This window comes from Arachis stenosperma, chromosome 3 (genome assembly GCF_014773155.1).
Source record: "Arachis stenosperma cultivar V10309 chromosome 3, arast.V10309.gnm1.PFL2, whole genome shotgun sequence".
NCBI lineage: Eukaryota > Viridiplantae > Streptophyta > Magnoliopsida > Fabales > Fabaceae > Arachis > Arachis stenosperma.
In genome coordinates, this window is record NC_080379.1 from 24,263,466 (window position 1) to 24,285,328 (window position 21,863).

General features: G+C 33.4%; 2 protein-coding genes and 1 pseudogene across 2 annotated transcripts; 2 read left to right on the top strand and 1 right to left on the bottom strand.

Annotated features, from left to right (window-relative positions):
• Window positions 1-378: 378 nt before the first annotated feature.
• LOC130972405 (small nucleolar RNA U3) lies at window positions 379-588 on the top strand (annotated as a pseudogene).
• Window positions 589-1,808: 1,220 nt separating this feature from the next.
• LOC130969008 (aminodeoxychorismate synthase, chloroplastic-like) lies at window positions 1,809-9,620 on the bottom strand. The gene is made up of 14 exons (XM_057894558.1): window positions 9,530-9,620; window positions 8,524-8,949; window positions 8,049-8,180; window positions 7,451-7,518; window positions 7,079-7,143; window positions 6,855-6,921; window positions 6,171-6,428; window positions 5,945-6,071; window positions 5,376-5,701; window positions 5,056-5,135; window positions 4,649-4,751; window positions 3,756-3,838; window positions 2,970-3,587; window positions 1,809-2,619 (listed from the first exon to the last, which is right to left on the bottom strand). Exons 2-14 carry the CDS (start codon window positions 8,858-8,860, stop codon window positions 2,139-2,141), a joined length of 2,745 nt encoding a protein of 914 aa, XP_057750541.1. The 5' UTR covers window positions 8,861-8,949; window positions 9,530-9,620; the 3' UTR covers window positions 1,809-2,138.
• Window positions 9,621-11,675: 2,055 nt separating this feature from the next.
• On the top strand, window positions 11,676-21,269 carry LOC130965703 (heavy metal-associated isoprenylated plant protein 3-like). Its single transcript, XM_057890460.1, has 5 exons — window positions 11,676-11,836; window positions 11,927-12,068; window positions 12,175-12,368; window positions 13,337-13,836; window positions 21,239-21,269. The coding sequence occupies exons 1-5, from the start codon at window positions 11,828-11,830 to the stop codon at window positions 21,267-21,269; spliced, it is 876 nt and encodes a 291-aa protein (XP_057746443.1). The 5' UTR covers window positions 11,676-11,827.
• The last annotated feature ends 594 nt before the right edge of the window (window positions 21,270-21,863 follow it).

Sequence of the window (21,863 nt, forward strand, 5' to 3'; positions counted from 1 at the left end):
TGTAATTCATCTTTCTAATTTGTGACTGGTTTTTTATTGACCTTGTTTTCTGTTGTCCTTCTTCCATCCCAATTTCCTGAGCGAACTGCATTATCAAAGGATTTTTTCTCCTTCTGGCCACCCTTCCAGTTATTATCATCCATAAGATTGGGTTCCCCTTTAGTCATCCATTCTTCATGCATGCGGTTTACTGGTCGCCCTTCCAAAAAGACCTCGTGTTCCATGGATTTTCTCACCTTTTTCATCTTTCTTGTATAAGTTCTCCATCTTGTCTTGCATATTCTCTAGGTTCATGCGATCGAGAGTTCCCCCCTCTCACATAACCTCCCCTCATGGGTTTCCGTCAGCCGTTCCCTCAACATTCTCACAATTCTCACAACCACCTTACTTGAACAGGAACTGTTTTATAGGCTCATATATCTGTATCCTTTAAGTTCTAAGGGGACAGGAACTAAAGTTGGTGGATGAACTATAACAGTGAGATCAGAGCGTAATTAATAGTTCAGAGGCGCATGCCATCTGAACAGCAAAGGATCATTCTCGCCACAATCTTGTGGTCGTGATAGTTGCATATTGTTCTGACAAACTCAACTTCCGAATATAATTTTGGGCTGGTGTTAAAGGAAACAATGCTTAATCTCGGCCCAACCTTTATAAAAGGGGTGGAATTTGATATGTTCAACATCTTACTATAAATTTTGAGTTGAGTTTCCAACTTTCCATCATAATTTCATTATCATGCTTTATATTATTCCTTTAGGTTGTATTATTATAAAAAAGAAATTGAGAAAAACAAAACACTCTTAATAATTGGACGGCGACTAGAGAGTCACAACTCACAAGGTGGCTTTTAATATTTTTTTTTCTTTTCTGAAAAAAAAAAAAGATCTTATGGTATCTTATCTCTGCTATTTGTAATTTGTCTTGGTTTAGAAGTGACATGGCTCTGATGTACGAGGGGAGCGCCTTATGGGCAAGTGCACTTCATTCTTAGTTGTCATCTCTTAGACATGTTTATACTCACTTATTTTAATTTTACCGCTATAAATTAAATTACCAACGAAATAATCACATTGATAACAATCACCACGATTTTTTTTTTTTTGCCAATTATACTCAATTAATTAAGGGTCGTTTTCTAAAACACCTTTTAATTTTTGAGATTTCAATACTTGCTAATATATTTTTGTCAAATTATCACTTTAATAGTAAACGAGTAAATAATCAAAATTATTTCTAAAAGATCACTTGTTTTTCAAATTGAATTTCAAAAAAAAATTTAATCAAATTCATCTTTCAAAGATTTTAAGTTAGTCATTTTAGTCTCTCTGTCACTTTCGTCGCTAATAGCCTATAGTGTTAAAATTTGCTAATGTGACACATTGTTGCAACCCAATCTTAATTAGCTGTTAATATGAAACTCAACCTACACCTTACTTAACCTGCGCTCAAACCTGCTCCGCACTCAACCCTACCCGCAACAGCCACCCCTAGTTTTTTCATATGCCAACTCAAGGAGAGAACTGTTGTGATCTAAGCAATGACCATGGCTGAATATTGATATTACATGCTGATTATAAATTGTTGCAGCGGTTGGAGTTTCATTTAAAAAAGAAAAAAAAAAAACACTAAATCTTGTGAGCTTACAACGATTCATGAATTAATGCAAAATTAAGGCTTTTCACAAAACTTCTGTTCTGTGCTTCCAAGCAACAAAATAAACCACTCTCATTCCAAATAAACATCTTCCTAACAGTAAATGATTTTATTATTCTTCATTTAGCAGCAACATAATAGCAGAAACAGCGTGAGGCAAACACGAGTATATTATATTTATATATGAATAAAATTGTCACCAAACTGCAAGGAAATTCATGTATACAAGAAACTGGGGAAATTATAGTATACAGAAACCTATAGTACAATGCAGTCATTGCTACAACAGAATAATAAGACACACTTCAGATTGAAAAGGAAACCAATTGAATTCTAACCCCAAAACAATTGAATCAAGTACCTATACCAATATATTCTTTAATATTCCTTCTATGTAAAAGATTAAATAATTAGTGGGATGATATGAAATAAATGCTTTGATTGAAATTTGTTGGGGGAAGTTACCGTGTGACTTCTCAAAACTATTCAAAATCTAGCACAGCCTTTGCTGGGGCTTTTGTTTTCAAGATCATCTCTTTGTATTCGTCTTCGGGGTTCGACAAAGAAACAATGGCACCTCCAGCTCCTATTGAAGCTTCACCATCATGTATAATCACTGTTCTTATGACAATATTAAGATCAAATGTCTGGTTGTACGAAAAAAATCCGATACAACCGGAGTATATACCTCGAGAACAACTTTCAATGGAATCAAGAAGTTCCATCGATCTCAACTTTGGAGCACCGGTCATCGAACCACCTGGGAATGCAGCTTTTACGCAATCTACTGCACTGGCGTCGGACCTCTTCTTCCCACGAATCGTGCTCACCATTGTGTGAACAGTTGCATATGACTCCACATCCATGAGACGTGGCACATGTACAGATCCTGGATCACAGACCCGACCGAGATCATTCCTTAGAAGGTCTACAATCATCAGATTTTCAGCTTGATCCTTTTCACTGAAAGAGCAAGCCAGTTAGTTCATAACATATTCGCCCATCTTCATCTTAAACTACCAGCATGTTAAAATTTCGGATTCTGTTAATTTAAACAGCACAAGTCTATAGATAAAATATTCTGAACTACATACACAACTTCATTTGCAACCAAGCATAGGTCATCACACATTTCAAAGAGTCTTGATAGTTTTTCAAATTACAGAAGCATCAGATAAACTCCGAGAATCAATAATATCACATGACAAAACAAATTTCGAGAAAGCGAGTAACCAAAGTTTAAACTGCAGTAGCAATATTTCAGGATATGATGATGAAAAGACCTAAATAGTACCCAGAGAAAAGTGGATCACCTGAGTTGCAATTTCAATTTGAGTCGCTCATCTTCCTCGGCGGTAGCACCACGAGCTATTGTACCCTTAATGGGCTTAGCTTCTAGTATATCATTTCTATCCAACTGCAAGAACCTTTCAGGGGAAGAGCAGCAAATACACAAGTCTTCCTTCGGAAAATTAAGCCATGCAGCATAAGGTGCCGGATTCCTTTCTCTCAAATGAAGATAAAGTCCAAGAGAATCTAAATTCTTGATCGGTTTCCTCATCTGATTTGTGAGGCACAACTCATAGCTTTCTCCATCTTTAATGTATTCCAGGCACTTCTTTACATCCTTAATGTACTGCTCTCTAGATTTTTCAGCTGCAAAACCGACCTTTTGTGAGGAACAAGTTAGAGGATGTGGATACTGCTTTTCTGACCCCATTATCTCAGAACCATATAAGTTCAGAAGCTTCTCCTCAGCATCATCCAACCATTGTGTCATGCTTGAGCTTTCTTCATGTATAGCCAATATATAAACATTGTCATTTTTGTGGTCAATAGCTATAAGGTTATCAGCAAAGAAAAAACAAGCGTCTGGAGTTTTGGACTTGTTACGGTTAGATGTGACACAACATTCACTTTTGAGGTTGTACCTGCAACAGAGGATATTAACAGGTGAGAAAGAAAAGGTGATCGCGTGCAGAAAATAAAGAGATCACAACTAGAAAGGCACAACTGGAAGGAAAAAAAATGTAATTTCTTGAACTAAGCATTCAGGTTACTCAGTGTAGACATACAATAGCTTTGAGTTTACCACCTACCCGATGTAACCAACATATCCACCGTGAAAGTCAAATGGCAGACCTTCGTAATCTTTTTCATCATAGTGATATGATTGAAGCTCCTGCCAAATGAAGAAGGCAATTTATTTACATGGGAAGAAAAAAGAACATATTGGATATTTCGTTACGATAATTAGATAAATGAATATAGACCTGTTAATATTCAGAAGATACAAGTTTGTACAAAGAAAAATACAAAGTACACAAATGAAGGCTGTTTAAAGAAAATTTATACTTTTTTAATGTCACATCTCAGTTTACCTTATCCTGCATCCTAAATACCCCTTTTCTTCATTTCTAATCAGAAGAGCAAAATTCAAGGCCATATATGGGATTTTATTGGTCTAAATCACAATCATGCACATTAAGGATCTTTATTATATATGTCATATCTACATATTTCTTGTTTATTAATTAGGATATACACATTCTCTTGGGAAAGAAATTTCATTGGAGAAAACGGGGACAACATAGCAAAGGGAAGGCAAAATATCCTCCAAAAACCAAACCATAGAAACTAAACATGACAAGTGTCAAGGACCCAACTATCTTGAAATCTTAAGTTGTTAGGCAGGAGCCATTGAGCCAATAGTGATTTTATATCTCTACCCTCTAGCACTCTCCTTCTGGGTAGAATTTTTGGCATTGAAACATAGGCGTGTGGACCCATTTTTACCTTCTGCTTAAATTCGACTTAATTATGGTAAATGGAGATGATAAGGATAGTATTCCTAATAAAGACACTGATCCCATGTCAAGAACCCATTTCCCAGCAATCTTAAGCAAATAGAAAAGGATTAAGCATAGCCCTATATCTCCAAGGTACAATAAAGAAGCTTATCGGTTCCAAGGTACAAGGTACAATTACAAACCTTGTTCAAAAAATCGAAAAAACCTTCTTCCAAAAATCTTGTTTCAGTGGAACCTTGACAATTTTCCATTGACAAGTAGCCACCACCTTTCGAACACCGATCACTGGAAAAATAATGGAATATACATTATTTATCTAAGAATATACCATAGACTCAAAGGTATGACCATTGTAATGGTAAATAGAAAGGTTTTTTCATGTCAATGCATCAATGCAGATAACTAGGACAATGCATGATGCATAAACTGAAACACAAGCACACTAGAACATTCACCAATGTTGAAAATAACATTTATATTAACGATGATGATGATAGAGAAAAATAATCTATAATATGGAAAAGAATAGATGAAAGGGGAAAAGATAATTACAAAGTAATTTCAACAGTAAATAGGATAAATTTCAAACCTTTGATCAGATAATCTGAAAGTCAAATGCTTCCAAAGTGATCCACCTTTTCCTCCCATGAATGAGAAGCGTGCTCTTCCCTAATTAGGATGGCAAGAATAATGTTAAATATAGAACAGTTATGTTGTGATGGAAGATGTGGCATATACATTAGCACAGATGATGAGATGCAAGTTGACAAAAATTACAGTTTGATGATCCAAGTGACAAAAGATATACCCTGTGGAAGATGATTAAAATAAGAGTTTTCTTTTGCTTATCCAAAAACACTAAAAAGAAAAGGAGGGGAAAGAAAAGCCATGAATACATACAAAAAATACCTTCTCTGTGGAAGAACTATCCAACCAGAAAGTGTTTTCAGTTTCATGTCCAAACAACCCACAAAATATACCTTTCGCACCACCAACTTGACTAGCCAGGTGAGTGCATTTCCTCCATTTCAACTTCAAACATTTTCGATCAGTTCTTGCATGATGACCATTTGCAACGTTGCACTTTTCTAAACGAGTCTTCTCAGCATTATCATCTACCATATGTCGATGACCATTAACTACCTTATTTAGCTGATCAACTGTACTGGTCTCTGAACTAATACTTCTATGCAAATCTCCACAATGTCTACTAGCACTTGAAACCTGCATGTGTGCTAAAGAAAGTTTACTGCTCAAGTAAATTGCAAGGAACTCAATGGTAATTTGGATGTCTAAAAATAATAAAAACATGGAACATGTAAACAGTGTTAAAAAGATTTTAATCACTTTGGTACAACCAACATACTGTTTAATATTTATACCACACTGCGCAAGAAGGGTGGCCATACAAAAATAATTTGATAAGCACACATGACAGAATGAATTTGCATTTACATACAAAAAGTTCTTCATTTTACCATAAGAATGAGCATGCTTTTCTCTGCTTTGTGATGACTTGTATCTCAGCCAATACTCATTTGTAATATCTCTGAAATTCTTGAATATTTGACTTCCATGGCATGTTGCAACACTCTCTGGATGAAACTGAAGGTCAAAAGTGTTGAGTTGAACATAGTTCACAAAAAAGATCAAACCAATAAAAACAAAGAACGATTATAATTAAACAATGTCTGTACATAACACCTGCACACCATAGTGCGGTTTTGTACAATGCTTGATCCCCATAAGAACTCTTGAACTTCTTGGTGTTCCATTTCCTGCTTTAGGTGAACAAGAATCAACGAAGACATTTTGTTCTGTCTGTGTTCCAAGAGCATTGGAGATGTTATGATCCTTGGCCCCAACAAATGGAAGTGTGTTCGAGGAAGACGTCCAAGCTATTGGAATGAGCACTTCAGGAAGTGATTCAGAATCTATAACCAATGAATGATATCGAACCACCTGAAATATAGGATAAACAATGATTATGACTGCTGATGGTAGATCAGATAGCTCTTGTTCAACTTTTCACAAGAATAAAACAAAAAAAACAAATTAACCATAAATTGCAAGGGACCAGTTTACATCCAATCCCCATCATGGTGCACCAGATGTAATATTCTGATGTTATCAACAAATTATATAATTGCACAGCCATTTTTTCACCCTGAAATCCAAATTATCATAATGATCTACAACAAGTGACATTTAGTTTGTGAAATGTTCTAGAATTGCTGAATGCAACAATCTTTGGTTAATATTGAAGAACTTTTATGTCTCAATTAGGAATATGATAACTTCGGGATTGAATACTCCGTGAATATTTGAATTCTTTAAAATGTTTGAGGATTCAAATTCATAATCTTTAGACTATAGTGGAAAACAAACCTTGAAACCTGAATTCCTGCCAGATGGTATGCCGTGAAAAAGCTCGCAGCCGCTATGCTCAACTTCACTTCATGGTAGAAAGAGAGAAAATACAAACAAAGAAGTAAGGAATAAATATGATACCTTTAAATGACATTTATTTTAGGTGAAATCTTCCTGATGATAATAAGTACATAATAATTACTGAAAAACCAGCATAAAGTTTCTAAATTTTTGGGTCATACCTCAAACGCCCATGGATTGGTTCAGGCGCATGGACAATGTGAGCTCCATGGACATATCCCAATGCCTACCAAATCATACATTAAGCAAATACATCACCAAAATAACATAACATGAGCTACAGTATCAAAAGGCAAAGGATGAAACCTGATATCATGAACCAAAAAGATGAGTAACAAAAGTATTAACTTTAAGATACTACATAACAGCAGGTAAGATGTGAAAACACACCAAGATTAGAAGAGAAATTGGTGAATAACTTCATAGCCAATATCAATTATTTTTGGACAAGGATTCCTTTACCATATTATCATACAATAGACCATTATATGGGAAAAAAAAGCAAAAACAAAGCATAAATAAGGAGAAAATACCTGGTGTCCGAGGCAAACACCCAAAACAGGTATATCCCAGCATTTATGCAGTAGTTGAAGACAAATACCTGAAGCATACAGAATCATTTCCAAAAAGTATTAGAATAAAGAATCTCCACAGCCCATAACACAAAGATCAACACACATAGTACATTAAAATTATAAGATTACATTAAGAAAATGATATCAAGCGGCATAGTTATACCGGCAATCCATTCTTTTGAGGATATTTCACTTATATGGTTAGCAAAAGGAGGAGGTGAATCTGCGAGGTGGGACTTTGGAGGGAGGGGAAGAGAAAGAAGGGATTGTAGCATAAAAAATTCATAATATGACACCATAAATGTTTTCTTTCCCTCTCTTTCCCTCCAAAACCCCAACTCACAAACAACCCCCTAAGAAATAAGAGTCAAAAGTGTATCGATGGGGAAAATTGAAGTGGCATCCAATGACAATATGACAAATACTCGTCTAAGATGCCAAAATCATGCCTGGAGACCATCAATCCACAAGTTTAGAAACTTATTTTTCTGTTGCATCTTCTAGAGCAGTAAATAAATGCATAATGAAAACTCCACAAAGGCATCCATGTTCTCACCTATATCTTGTGGGCATGCTGGAGAACCAGGTCCAGGTGATATTACAATGTTATCAAATGCATTTTCTTCATACAAGTAATGGCTAAGTTCTTCCCATGTCCAATCATCATTTTGGATCACCACAGGAGGGACTGGCAAAATGAAAAAACAAAACCAACTGTTTAGGGAATTCAACTCCTTGCATAAACTTTTTAAACCTTTCAAGCACAAAGTATTATGCATCGTATTTTAGAATGTTCAGAACAGATTTTTAATATCTTTGGAATATAGTGTCATTTTGATTCTTAATTACAAGATAATTAATTTCCAAACAAGTGGGAAGCTAATTATTCACTGCTGATATATATTTGAATCTATATAAAACAGCAATTCTAAGGAGAGAATCTAATGATTGACCATTACAGCACTACTATTCTGCAGGTCTTCAACTTTAAATCACATCCACCTTCAAATGAGAAGATAAAAATGACATACCTCCATTAACAACAGATAACTCCTGATATATATTATATGTGTAACTGTCATAGTTATCAATCAACAATGTTCTCACAAAATCCAGCTTCTGTAAAGGCAAAGGCACTTGTAGCCTTTTCTTTCTTTTAGATGACTCTTCTAAATGACTATGCATCAATTGGCAAGATATAGTCACATTCTTTCTATCACAATTCAATGGCTGCACATCATCTTTCTTAATGAAACAAGCGACCCTCACTGATGGTTTGGACAAAAGAAAGTTCACATTTGCATATTGAATGTCTTCCCTTGTTGGACAAGTGAGCTCTGAAGGCAGCAACCGCAGAGCAAGGTTCATTTCTCGTAGAGAAATTGTCCAAACTCTGAAGAACTAAATTGGATTCAAGCAAGAAGCTGCAGCCTCCACACCACTGCCAACACCACCTTCTGCAGATGAAATATGCATGCAAAATTCTCAGTCTATGATCTAAGCTGTGCTCTATTTTTTATGCCTTCTAAACTCAGAAAATGTCATAAATTAAGTGCTAAGCTCATGTCACCGTACACCAATCAGTTTACCAAGAAATTATATGCAAAAACCAGCTTTTATTACATCATATCAACTAATAGAACATGTGAGCATGTAAACAAAGTGAACATAAGCACAAACAAATTCAAGTTTGAATGGGGTTAAAAAGGTGATTTTGGAAACAGCCCAGAATGCATCTCAACATGAAAAATGAAGAACAATGAAATAGAGACACATATGTAGGTGTTGATAACTAACACATACACATCGTTTTTCCGCTGCTTTTTTGGATTGTAATAGAAGTTGCAGATTCAAGAGATCACAAAAGGATGCAAATATCAATAACCCAGATCACGTAGGAGAAAAAAGATGAAAGAAACAGAGCAAGAAGAAGATGAAAGTAACAAATTGGAATTAGAAACAATAAGCATACAGAGAGATGAACGAAGGGGAACTGTGGGTGCCAACAAAAAAAAAGGAGGAGAAGGTGATAAATACCGAAGTTTATGGAAGAAGCATGGCTGAAAGAGATGGTGGCGAATGGTGAGGAAGGCGGTGAGGATTCGGAGCGGGTGGTGCAGATAGATGCCGAACAAATAAATCAGCTCACTTTATTTAGTTTATTACTTTATATATATTGCGACAATGCACTCAAAAAAAAAAAATTTTTTTTTTCACCATAGCATTCCTAGTTTCTTACATGGAAAAACAACCATTTTCACGCAAGAATTTTGCGCCGACAAAAGTATCAATAAAAAAGAAAATTGATGTTATACCTATTTTTGTATGACAAAAACATTTAAATTTTAAAATTTTATTAATTTTTTAAAAAAATTTTAAATTACTGCAAATCTTTTTTTTTTAATCTCAATTCTACCGTTATTTTTATTTTCAAATTTTAAATTTTTATATTTTCCCATTACCATCACATTTTAATAGAATATAAATCCATAGAGACATTACAAAATTATAATAAAATGTTGAACAGATACAAAAGCTCTATACAAAATTCATATAAATTTCAAAAAAGAATTTAATAAAAAATATTAAAAATATAATTATTCATATAATATTTTTTATTAGATTAAATTAAAAAAAAGTAATATTTTCATATTAAATTAGATTAATAATTTCATAAGTGTATATATATAAATGAAAAAGTTTAAGGGACTAGTATTTTTATTAAAATTTGGCGAGTACATAAAATTTCACACCATTAAAAATACTATTAGTGACTAATAATGACTACAACTCACAAAATTTGCTAATCTCCTAATACTCCTCTATATATGTATAAAATACGAATGCTAATGTCCTTTGAAAAATATAAGAAACGCAATGTTTTTTACAAATTACGAAGAATAAATCCTATTAACTTCGATTGAAATAGAATGAGAACAGACAAAAATTGGATAGTATTGCATTATGAATAAAATATATTTCATCTTTCTGTTCATATGGTTTAATTTAATTTAGTTTATATCATATTAGGTTCGTCTTCTCAATTTTTGATTTAACTATTTATTGTGAAAAATCACTAATCTTAATAATGAGTTGTTATCCGAAGCATGTATGTAATGTGCTGTGTCATGGAGGTATAGTGGTGTTAGACTAAGATGTGGGGGTAGTCTTTTTAAATTTGTGTTTTAACAAGTCGGATCATGCGAGTTGTTTTAGAAAAAAATTATTATGGTCAAATCGGATGGTCCGATTTGTAAGAAAAAAATTTTGAATTTTGGAAAAAGCAAATCGGACCGTCCGTATTATATAAAAAATTTTTTTTAATAAAACGAAAATCGGAACGTCCAATTTTTCTGGGAACACTCGCACCATCTGATTTGTAGCTCCCTTACATCACATATCTATAAAACATGCTGCTTTTGCATGTTGTTGTCCTACACCATTATCTTCTCCATAATAAAATTAAAAAACGTAATAATAATATTATCTTAATATGTGAAAATATATGCTCATTGTTTTTAGAAAAAAAATTGATAAAAATTTATCTCATATTCTTATGTCCAAGTAGTTATTATATTGAGGATAAAAAAGGTTAATCATTTTTATTTTATAATAATTTTATTTAGTTGAGTTTGATTGTTTATTTCTATTCATTTTTTACTTGCTCTATTTTTTAGCATTTCAGTTTTTAATATTAAAGCTTTTTTTTTCTTAAAAAGGGAAAAAATTTAAAAAAGAACAATGAGTTTGATAAATAAGAGTTTTAGAACAAACGCGTGAAAATTAAAAAATAACGAAAATGATAGGATAATTTAGTATAATTTTTATGATTTGAAAAAAAAAATCAAATTTATTATTGTAATACAAATTGTGTTATACCTTGAGTTTAGATTTCTTAGTATCTATGTTGATTCATAAATTTTTCTTTGAATGGGACTTTAATATTAAATTATTTTATTCACAACTTTATTATATAATTATACTATAATGTATTTATTATAATTAACTTATATTTTTTATTTTATTTTATATACTTTTGCAATTTTTAAAAAAATAAAATCACATTCTTATTCTTATTTTTTAATTTAATATAAAAGGTCTATATTATTATGTTAAGTTTTAATAATATTTTAATATTAAATATTTTTCATTAAACCTATCAGACGCACTTCACTATTGAGAAGTTAAAACAAACAAGTAAAAAATTAAGGGAGAAGAAGAAACGTGGAATGTTGTGGAGAGAGAGTGGTGTTTATTTTCAGTAACCACTTTCATCTTCCCTTAACAATTTAGGATTTTGTTGAATGCATTCCCAAATCATAATAACCAACTACAATGGGCGAGGTCAGTTCAACACTCATTCTCTCTTTAATCTCTCTGTCTCTCTACCCCTTTAGTGTCACACTAATCTTGATCACTATAATCATGAAGTAGAAGAACAAGGATGCTTCCAATGATAACAAGAAGAAGAAGGAGAAGGAAGAAACCACTCCCGCTACCACACTCATCTTCAACATCGACATGCACTGCGACGGTTGCACTAACAAAATAACTCGATGCCTTCGCCGCTTTCAAGGTTCTTCGAATACTTCCTTCTCTGCGTTTTCAGTAACGATAACAATCTTGTGTAATATTTTATTTATTTTTGAATTTGTATTTGTTGACTAAACTCATGAATAAAGCATTGAAATTGAACGTTGTTGTTAACGGGGTGGAGAGTGTGAAGGAAGAAACCGGCGTTGGCAAGTTCTTAGTTGACGCTTCCAAATTGAGAGACAAACTCACCAACAAGAATAAGAAAAACGTCGATCTCAGCTCTTCTGCCACCAACTCCAACACCAACAAAGACAGCAACAAGAAACCCAAGGAAAAAGAGGTCATTTTTTCATTCATTGATTTATTATTATTATTATTATTATTATTATTATTATTAGATATGTCTTAAAATTAGTTAGTAATATGAACATATTGAAATATAAATACACATTAAAAATGAATTAAACAAATCATAAATTTATATACCAATACATTAGTAGTTAATTTTAGTATACAAATAATATTTTTATATTATTATTATTATTAAAATATATTAGATATATACTAAAATCATCCATCAAAATTAGTTATATGTAGAAAATATACATTGAAATACAAATTAAATTACATATTTTGGTAGTTAATTTTAATGTATATTTACTTATTATTATTATTATTATTATAAGGCAATTGTTCACAGTAGAAATAGGAAGGTAGATTATCCCCCTCTTATAATAGGTCTACATATAGTCATATACACATGTTTATAAAATAAAATAAATTTATTTTCATATTTTATTTGAATTTAGAGTGTCATATTTAAATTAAATTCTAGATAATATCATTTCTATTATCATAGGAGTATAAAACTTGGAAAATAATTGCACATTCTTATATTACATCCAATATGTGTTCCATAAGTTCCTTTTTTTTTTTTTTTTCTAAACTTTAAATATAGTTAAAATTGGGTAAAAGAGTGCTTATTTCATGTCTCAAAACTCAATGTAGAGAATTGACCTATTATGTAATCATGTATGAGAGAGGATAATTTACCCTTTAATTTATTAAGGGTGCTTGAGCCTTTGTTGTATTATTATAGCCGGAATTTTGTTTATTTTGGCAAATGTAAGTGGATTTAGTTTCAATTTTGAACGAAATGAATTATGTAAACGTAGATGGTTAGAATTTGTTAGTTTTGAGAATTGTAGTCATGTTGATGGTGCTTTTGCTCATGTACTAACATAACTCACATTCTATTTGGATTTATTTTTGTTAGTGACTAATTATCATTAAAAAAAAATGGAATAGGCTCCAGTGACAACAGTGGTGTTGAAGGTGGCATTACATTGCCAAGGCTGCATTGAGAGGATTCAGAACACCATCTTCAAGATCAAAGGTGTTAATGACGTGGCTATAGACAAGGAGAAGGAAACTGTGACGGTGAAGGGAACAATGGACGCCAAAGCTCTGGTGGGGAGCTTGACCAACAGACTCAAGAGGAAGGTCGAAGTTGTCCCTCCTAAGAAGGACAATAAGGATGCTGACAAAGCTAAAGCTAAAGAGAAAGAGAAAGACAAAGACAAAGGCAAAGAAAAAGAAGGAATTGTAGCTGGTGGAAAGAACAAGAAAAAGAGTGGTGGTGATGGTGATGGGGAGGGAAAATTGAAGCAGAACAAAATGGAGTCCCCAACATTGATGCCATATAATGGTGGTTATGGCTATGACTACAACTATGGGTCATTTTACATGGGACAAGTCCATGCACCACAGATCTTCAGTGAAGAAAATCCAAATGCTTGTTCTATTATGTGATGATTTGTCTTTGCCCAAGACTTACACATTAGAAGATGGAAAATAAAGGATTATTTGTTTTTCATTTTTCCTTTTCGTTTTCCGTCTAGAAATAGCTGTATTAAAACTTAGAGATAGGATTCTGTGCCTTAATATATCAAAAGGGTATACTATGTGATTAAGCTAGTAGTGTTCAATGTTTACAAATTTGAGAGTTTGTTACCGATAGTATCTGATGCACATTGCAAAATTGATGATGATACCAAGTTTTTGTCCTAATATATTGTGTAAGAGAACCTAAATAAATTACTCTTGCAATATATGATAAAGGGATACTTTTACACTGCTTTCTGTTTTGTTTTGATTTTTTTTTTCGTTTTATTTTTTTCCTCTTCTAGTGTTAAGGTGACTGGGAAGAGCTTTAGCACACATCAATAGTGACTTTAATTTCATCATGATATGTTTCATGAATACGACCATGAGTTCGACGATGTAGGAACAACTTCTGCTATTTGATTTTCCAAAGTCATCAAGTATTATAATATATTAAGATTCAACTTTTATCGTTCTTTTGAATTGAAATGTTATTGGGAAGAAAAAGGAGAAGCAACGTCAACCATTTAAGAAGTTATATAATAAATCAATGTTTGATCAGTTCAATAGCATAAATGTACTTTTTATGAATAAAATTGATTGAATAAAATAACACTCAATTAGTAGGTAACGAATCTGAATTTTAACATCAATTAAGTCAATTGGATTCTCACTAAATCGATTATATGTATAAAAAAATCGATTTCTTTTAGAAATCGATTAATAAAGTGAATGAGTTATATGTTTCCTCGATTAACAAATAATCTTTCAATCAATTGGGTGTTGTTTGTATAAAAAAAACAATTAAATTATGAAGAGATCTAATCAATTGGATAAGTAATAAAATGAATTAAGTAAAAAAAAAAAAAAAAAAAAACAGAATTTTTGCCTCTATGTAAAACAACCGATTGTTTTAAAAGGAAAATAATATCCATTCCCTAACCAATCAATTACTTGAACGAAAAATCGATTGTTTTTCTATAAATTACGATTTCTCTGATTACAAAGAACATATATCTAGCAATTGATAAACGATCAGAGTCGCTTCAACAAATTGATAGTCATAGTGCAAAGAAATTCATAAATGATTTTAATTATAAAATTGGGTAATTGAAAAAGGGAATAATGATAGATTATTGTGAAAATTTGTTCTTGGTTAACAAAGAACTTAGATGTGAGGGTGAGAGAGAAGTTGCATGAGCAGAATTTTGAGAGCATTCAAATGAAGTCCAATAACAGAGTGATGAAATATGTGTTTATAAGCGATATACTATGTCCTTATATATACTTTCTATAAGCACCGAGCTAATTACTAACTAACATTTTACATGGGATTTAGCTAACTAATTGCATTAGTAACTGATTCTAACTTTAAATTCTAACTAACTCCACGCACCAATTTGTATGGAGCTGAGCTATACACTAACATCCCCCTCAAGCTTGGCGTATGAAAATCAACCATACCAAACTTGGAATGAAACAATGAAAATGGGCCAGGAGCAAGGGATTTTATGAGTGCATCAGCAACCTGGTTGGCAAAGGTGACTGGGAAGAGCTTTAGCACACATTCTTGAGCCTTGTCATGAACAATATGGCAATCAATGTTGATATGCTTAGTTCATTCGTGGAAAATGGAGTTGGCAGCAATGTATAGTGTTGCTTGATTGTCGCAGTACAAAGTGATGGGTTGTTCTCGCTTAATTCTGAAGTCATTGAGGATGAAAGTGAGCCAAATGCCTTCTCTTGTAGCTGCTACAAGTGCTCGATATTCTGCCTCAACCGAAGAGCAAGAGATTATGCTTAGTTTCTTGCTTTTCCATGAGATTAAAGCTGAACTAATGAAGAAGCAGTATCCTATCGTGGAACGTCAAGAATCTGAGCAAGTGCCCCAGTCAAAATCAGAAAAACCAGTTATGTTTGAGTGAGATTGAGTAGGGAAGAAAATGCCCTTGGCAGGAGCTTGCTTTAGATAGCATAAAACGTGGAGGGCATATTTAAAGTGAGCATCAGTTGCATAAACTAAGTATCGACTTAGCTTACTAACAGCGAAACTAATGTCTGGTCTTGTGTTGGTGAGGTAGATGAGTCGTTCAATTAACCTCCTATAAGGCTTTAAATCATCTAGAGGCATGCCTATAGTTTTTGATAGTGTTACTGAATAATTCAAGGGAGTAGAAGTAGGTTTTGCATCCAACAAATTGTATTCCTTCAACAAATCCAGTGTATATTTCCTTTGATACAAGAAAACTCCATCAGTGTTGCATGCCACTTCTAATCCTAGGAAGAATTTCAACTTCTCAATATCTTAATCTTAAATCCGGTGTCCAACATCTTCTTAATAACGTCAATTTTATGCATATCGTCTGGTGTTAGGATTAAGTCATCAACATATATCAAGATAGAGGTAAAGTCTAGATCTATCTTTTTGTGATCTGTGAGTGATTAGCACGGGATTGAGTGTATTAAGAGATGAGTAAAACAATTTACAGCTTGGTGTTCCACTACCTTGAGGCTTGTTTCAGCTTATGGAGCGACCGTTCGAGTTTACAAACCACGCTATATGAAATTGTTAATCTTAGAAATGAAAAGATAAGATCAGAATTTCAAACTCAAAATAAAATTGGATAGGATATTAAAAATAGATACTGATAGAATATCAAATTGTTAATGCTAGAATTGTAAATATAAAATATAGGATGAATAATAAAATAATAATCTAAAAAATAGAAAATTGGTTCTAAAATTAAGTAATATTTGAAGAACTAATTAATAAATAAAATTAAAGAAAGGTTATTTGATCATTATTAAAAGATTTAAACAACATATTTCATAACTAAGACCGTTTAATAGTTGAAACATTTTAAGATCGTCAAAATCGGGATTGAGTATGAACTTATTCTATTATAGTAATTTCTTAAATAGTGGACATAAGTGAAATAAAAAAGAGAAAAATCATAAATTAATGTTTTAATGTGTATAATAATGTCATTGCGACTAGATCATAATTCTAATTTCTTAAATAGTGGAGATAAGTGAACAAAAAAGGAAAAAAACTGTAAATTAAGGTTTTTATATGTGTATAATGATGTCATTGTGACTCCCCTCCTCCAAAATCAACTCTTATTCGGAAATAACACACAAGATTAATGTTTCTCAAAACGGTTTCGCTACCAACAGCATATCTGCCGATTTCTGCCAACTCTTATTTATAATTGTGTTTTATGGAAGTGTGTTCGTGGATGTGTCTAATAAAAATGTCTTATTTATAAAGTGTCTTTATAAATATATTTTTTGGATGTGTCTCTTTATATATATATTTAAAATATATTAATTATTAGACACATCTACAAACACACTTCCATAAAACACAAATATAAATAAGAGTTGGCAGAAGTTGGCGGATAATATGTTGGTACCCTATACTTTTCCTTCTCAAAATCACTACTATATTTTAACTAGAGTAATTATTGAAAATTCTAATTTATTTTTTAATTATCCTTCTAATACTTAAAGAAAGAAAAATTTAAACATATATGTCACTTTTTATGAACATAAAAAATAAAATTTAAAATTCTATTTAAAAATGAAGAAAATAAATTAAGATTCTTAGTTATTTTTCTTTTAATTGATTTGGTTGTGTGATTTTGTTACAGTCCACAACGGCAACATCGTTGAGCACAATCAATATTTTCATACTGATATGATTGATACACCCTTAGCGTATGCGACAATTGATAAAATCTGCAATAGTATTGCAGAATTTGAATCAGGGGATGAGAACAGAGTGAAAGTGCAGAATGAACTTGAGAGAGATTCAAAAATGGAATTGTGATTATGGTTAATCTTATTTACTTACAAATGACTAGTTCTATACTTATAGATACTAGAAAAAACTGAATCACACTAATTCAGCACTCTGCTAACTAAATGCTATGAGTTAGGAGCCTCTAACAAATTTTAGACTCTAACAAACTTAAGTAACAACTCTACTAATTTTAAAGATACAACTAATTAGCTATATTAACTGTATAGCCTTATCATCCAACAGCCTCCCTCAAGCTTGGAGTGCATATATCAACCAATCCAAGCTTGCGATAAAATGATGCAAATGGTCCTGGAGCTAAGCTCTTTGTGAGCACGTCTGCTATTTGCTCTCCACTAGGGATTGGCAGTAACTTTAGTGAACCATCTTGTACTCTATCTCTCACCGTATGGCAGTCTATCTCGATATGCTTCGTTCTTTCGTGAAATACAGGATTGGCGGCTATATGCATTGCGGACTGGTTGTCGCAGTAAAGAGTGATCGGTTTGCTCAGTGGGGTAAGAAAGTCTCGAAGTATGTAGCTAAGCCACCTTCCCTCACATGTTGCCAAAGCCATAGCTCTATACTCTGCTTCTGCTGATGATCTAGCAACTGTAGTTTGTTTCCTACTTTTCCATGACACAAGAGATGAACCCAAAAAGAAACAAAACCCAGATACAGATCTTCTTGTGTCTGGACATGTCCCCCAGTCGGAATCTGAGTATCCTGTGAGCGATAACTCTGATGAGGCAGCAGAGAACTTTATTCCACTGGCTGGTGCACGCTTTATATATCTTAAGATGTGTAGGGCTGCTTTGAAATGATCTGTTGTAGCGCAGTCCAAGTATTGGCTCAACTTGTTGACGGCGAATGAAATATCTGGTCTTGTATTTGTGAGGTACAGCAGCCTCCCAACAAGCCTGCGGTAAGGAGTCAAGTCAGTTAATGCAGTGCCTGAAGATTTGGACAGTGGAGTTGTGTAGTTCATTGGCGTAGTCGCAGGCTTGGCATTTGTCATTCCAAATTCATGGAGGAGATCAGTAGCATATTTTCGCTGATTCATGACAATTCCTTCTTTGCTCCGCGCGATTTCAAAACCCAGAAAGTACTTAAGTTTACCTATGTCCTTGATGTTGAATGCATCATCCAACACCTTTTTCATCCGATTGATTTCATTCATGTTGTTGCCAGATAAAATCAGATCATCCACATACACAAGAATGCAAGTGAAATCATCTCTGGTGCCTTTGGTAAAGAGAGATGTATCTGCCTTGGATTGAATGTACCCTGAAGCTTTGAGAACTGAGCATAATTTATGGTTCCATTGACGACTAGCTTGTTTGAGCCCATAAAGAGATCTTTCAAGCTTACAAACACTGTTGGGAGGAGTCAATAAACCTGGAGGAACCTCCATATAAACTGTCTCAGGGAGATCACCATGTAAGAAGGCAGTGTTGACATCAAATTGGTGGAGAAACCAACCCTTAGACGCTGCAATTGCTAACAAGACTCGAAGAGTAGACATTTTTACCACAGGACTGAATGTGTCAAAGAAATCAAATCCAGGAATTTGAGTATAGCCTTTTGCAACGAGCCTTGCTTTGTGTCTTTCCACTGTCCCATCTGCTTTGAGTTTGGTTTTAAAAATCCATTTGCACCCCACTGCTCTCTTTCCCTTAGGTAAGGATGTAACAGTCCAAGTTTTATTTGCTTCAAGAGCATTGAGTTCTGATCTAATTGCCTTTTTCCAACAATCATGTTGAATTGCTTGTTCATAACTTTGAGGTTCAATGATAGAATCAAGAGCTAAAGAAAGAATTTTGTGTGTATGTGAAAAATTATCATAGGACATATATTGAGAGAGTGGATATCTTGCCTTGAAAGATGATTGGGATTCATTCTGAGTTGCTGTGCTGGTTTGGAAACATTGGAAATCAGACAAATATGCAGGTGGTTTTCTAATCCTACATGATCTCCTAGGAACTAAAGTTGGTGAGATAGTGGATGTATGGGAAGAGGGAGGAATGAGATTTTGAGGATGATCAGTGTGTGCATCATGAGGTGTGGATGGGGTGATGGGATGTGATTGTGAGGGAGGTGTATGTGAAACATGAGTTGGTGTGCTAATAGTAGATCCTGGAACATGAGCTAGTGTTTTATTTGTAATAGGCATAATGGGTGTATGTGCTGATATGAATGTGTCATCAAAGAGTAAAGCATGATTATTTGAAAGTTGAGTATTATTAGTAGATGAATTGTTAGTAAATGAGGAGTCAGGGGCATCTTTAGTGTGGAAAGGAAAATTTCTTTCATAGAAAATGACATTTCGTGATAAAAAAAATTCATTAGTTTGCAAATCCTTAAGAAGATATCCTTTAGTGCCAGACTTAAAACCCAAAAATACAGCTTGTTTGGCTCTTTTTTCTAATTTAGTTCTATGAGCAGCCAAAGTCGAGGCAAATGCCAAACAGCCAAAAATTTTAAAATGTTTGATGCAAGGGAGTTTATTAAACATGACTTGATAGGGGCTTTTTAAATTGAGAGAGGAGCTAGGAATTCTATTAATGACATGAATGGCATGAGCAGTAGCTAAATGCCAAAATTTTTTAGGAACATTACTTTCAAATAGAAAAGCTCTTGTCATGTTTAAGATATCCTGGTGCTTCCTCTCTACTATACCATTTTGTTGTGGGGATTCCACACAGGTGGTTTGATGTAAAATACCTTTTGAATTGAAAAAATCATGCATGATAAACTCCTTACCATTATCTGATCTTATACATTTCACTTTCTTTTGAAATTGAGTTTCAATCATTGTGATAAAGTTTCGAAGCAAATCAGAGGTTTCTCCTTTGGTTTTCATAAAATAAGCCCAAGTAAATCTACTATAATCATATACTATAGTGAGAAAATATTTATGACCTTTGATAGATTGAATTGCTAAAGGTCCCCAAATGTCAACATGCATCAAATCAAAACAATTTTCAGATTTATTAATGCTTGTAGGAAAAGGAATACATTTCTGTTTTGCAAAATGACAAGGTGCACAAGGAATGCTTGCATTATCAGAAATAGAAAAGTCATAAGCTTTCTTTATTATGTCTAATCTCTCAGAAGAGATGTGTCCTAACCTACTGTGCCAAATATCTCTAAAAGCAGAATCTGCTGTGAGTGCTGCTGTGAGTGCAGGTACAGATTTATTAGTGAAGGAATGCAAATCCAAATCGGTGTGAGTCTTGAATTCCAGTGTATACAATCCAGCCTTGGCTTCAGCAATGCCAATCATCTTCAAGCTCTTCCGATCCTGTATCTCACAATGCATCTCGTCAAACAAGAATTTATATGGTAAGTGTTTTGTGGCTTTGGAAATTGAAATTATGTTGAAAGAAAATGATGGAGCATAAAAGACATTTGTGAGGAGTATATTATTTGGAAAAGAGACTGTTCCACAAATAGAGGAAACAACCTTTGAACCATCTGGTAATTGAAGCATAATTGGATTTATTTTATGATAATTTTTGAAGAATTTTAATGAAAAAGAGACATGTGCAGTAGCACCACTGTCCAAAATCCAATCATTTGGTTTCAATTTATGTTTGGCAAAAGAAAGAATGTGGTATATACCTAGGGATGGGACTTGTGCCTCAATTGCCAATGTTGAGTTATGAACAAGATCCTCTTCATGATCCTGGAATAAAGCAATGAGAGCTTGTTTCTGCTCTTTGGAAAATAAAGAACTTAAGCTGTTACTATTCTTTCCTGAAGGAGAGTTATTGATTTTCTCAATTTCATCATCAGTAGTGACATGATTTATGGTTTTTGAGCTTGAATCTTGTTGGTAGTGTGGAGGAAAACCATGCTTGTAATAACATGTGTCAACCAAGTGGCCAGTTTTGCCACAATGAGAGCATTTCTTGATCATTCTTCTTCCTCCGAAGCCACGGCCTCTACCTCCACGCCCTCTCCCTCTTCCTCGTACGCTCATGTTGCCTCTATTAGTGTTGAAGTTGTTGTCAATTGCAGCATTTACTAATACCTTACTTTCTGCATGATCTGAACTTGACATTTGCCTTTCTTGTTGCAATAATAGCGAAAAAACAGTATTGACATCAGGGAGGGGTCTCATTAGGATTATTTGTGATCTCACAT